Source organism: Plasmopara halstedii (assembly GCF_900000015.1).
Source record: "Plasmopara halstedii genome assembly, contig: Scaffold_1651, whole genome shotgun sequence".
NCBI classification, from domain to species: domain Eukaryota; phylum Oomycota; class Peronosporomycetes; order Peronosporales; family Peronosporaceae; genus Plasmopara; species Plasmopara halstedii.
Window position 1 is genome coordinate 412,722 of NW_020188562.1, and position 949 is coordinate 413,670.

Consider the following 949-nt stretch of genomic DNA (forward strand, 5'->3'; position numbering starts at 1 on the left):
AAGTCCAGCACAGTGGTCAGAGAAACACTGAGGATGGATCTTGTGAGAATTTCAGCATCAATCTGTTTCAAAGTTGGGCTCGCTTCCATTGCTTTTACAAGATCAATCCAGAGAAGCTTTTCCCCGTAAGAATTACATTCGACACACGAGGATCTCCATGGACCAAACCATTCTTGTGTAGTTGCCTTAACAATTCAAAAAGGCTTAGTACTTCATGTCGTGTTGTCGGTCGAGGCAGAGGTTTCCCCACAGGAGACAACAATAATGCCGCACCATCAGAAGTTTCGATGATCTTTCCCACAGGACAAGCCGTCAAGCCTGACTGCTGGGCTATTCTCAAGGCCCTTTCCTCTTGATAAAGTCGTCCCACCGAGCATTTCTCCACGATTTTTAACGCGAATACTTTGCCATCTTGTCTAATGACTCTGAATACGCGTCCATGAGCGCCACGACCGAGAAATGCATCACCCTCTATCACATCAACGCCCAAATACTGGCAGGAGAGGGAGAGGCGTGTCACCCATGGGGAAATGTTGTCTGCTATAAAGTTTTGAAACAATGACTTCGATCCCTTGTTGGCCCACATTGCTACTTGAACTTTGACAACTATAGATTTGTGGCTTCTAATCAGCCAAAAGGAGCGGCGATCGAAGAGAATAGCGCTTGCTGACGCCTCGGGGCAAACATTCTGAATATATCGTTCCACTTGACCTAACGCAGCCTCAGTAATACTGAGGTTACTTTCGAACAATATGATGCAGTCAAACAATTCTTCTTCTGCTATTCCAAATCGAAAATTATTCGGACGTGAAACTCCATCATCTGGAACTGCCTTGGCACGATACATCCCGCGGTGAGTCGCAAACCCATCAGGTTTAAGATCGGTACTCTTAGTCACAAGTGTAGACTGGGACAACCACTGATATCTCTCGCTATTGACGAAGACAAG

At 45.9% G+C, this 949-nt stretch overlaps 1 protein-coding gene across 1 annotated transcript; it reads right to left on the reverse strand.

Annotated features, from left to right (window-relative positions):
* Positions 1–94: 94 nt before the first annotated feature.
* On the reverse strand, positions 95–847 carry PHALS_01938 (crinkler family protein; the record flags this gene model as incomplete). The annotated part of the gene is made up of 1 exon (XM_024716424.1): positions 95–847. The coding sequence occupies one exon, from the start codon at positions 845–847 to the stop codon at positions 95–97; it is 753 nt and encodes a 250-aa protein (XP_024582024.1).
* Between the last annotated feature and the right edge of the window lie 102 nt (positions 848–949).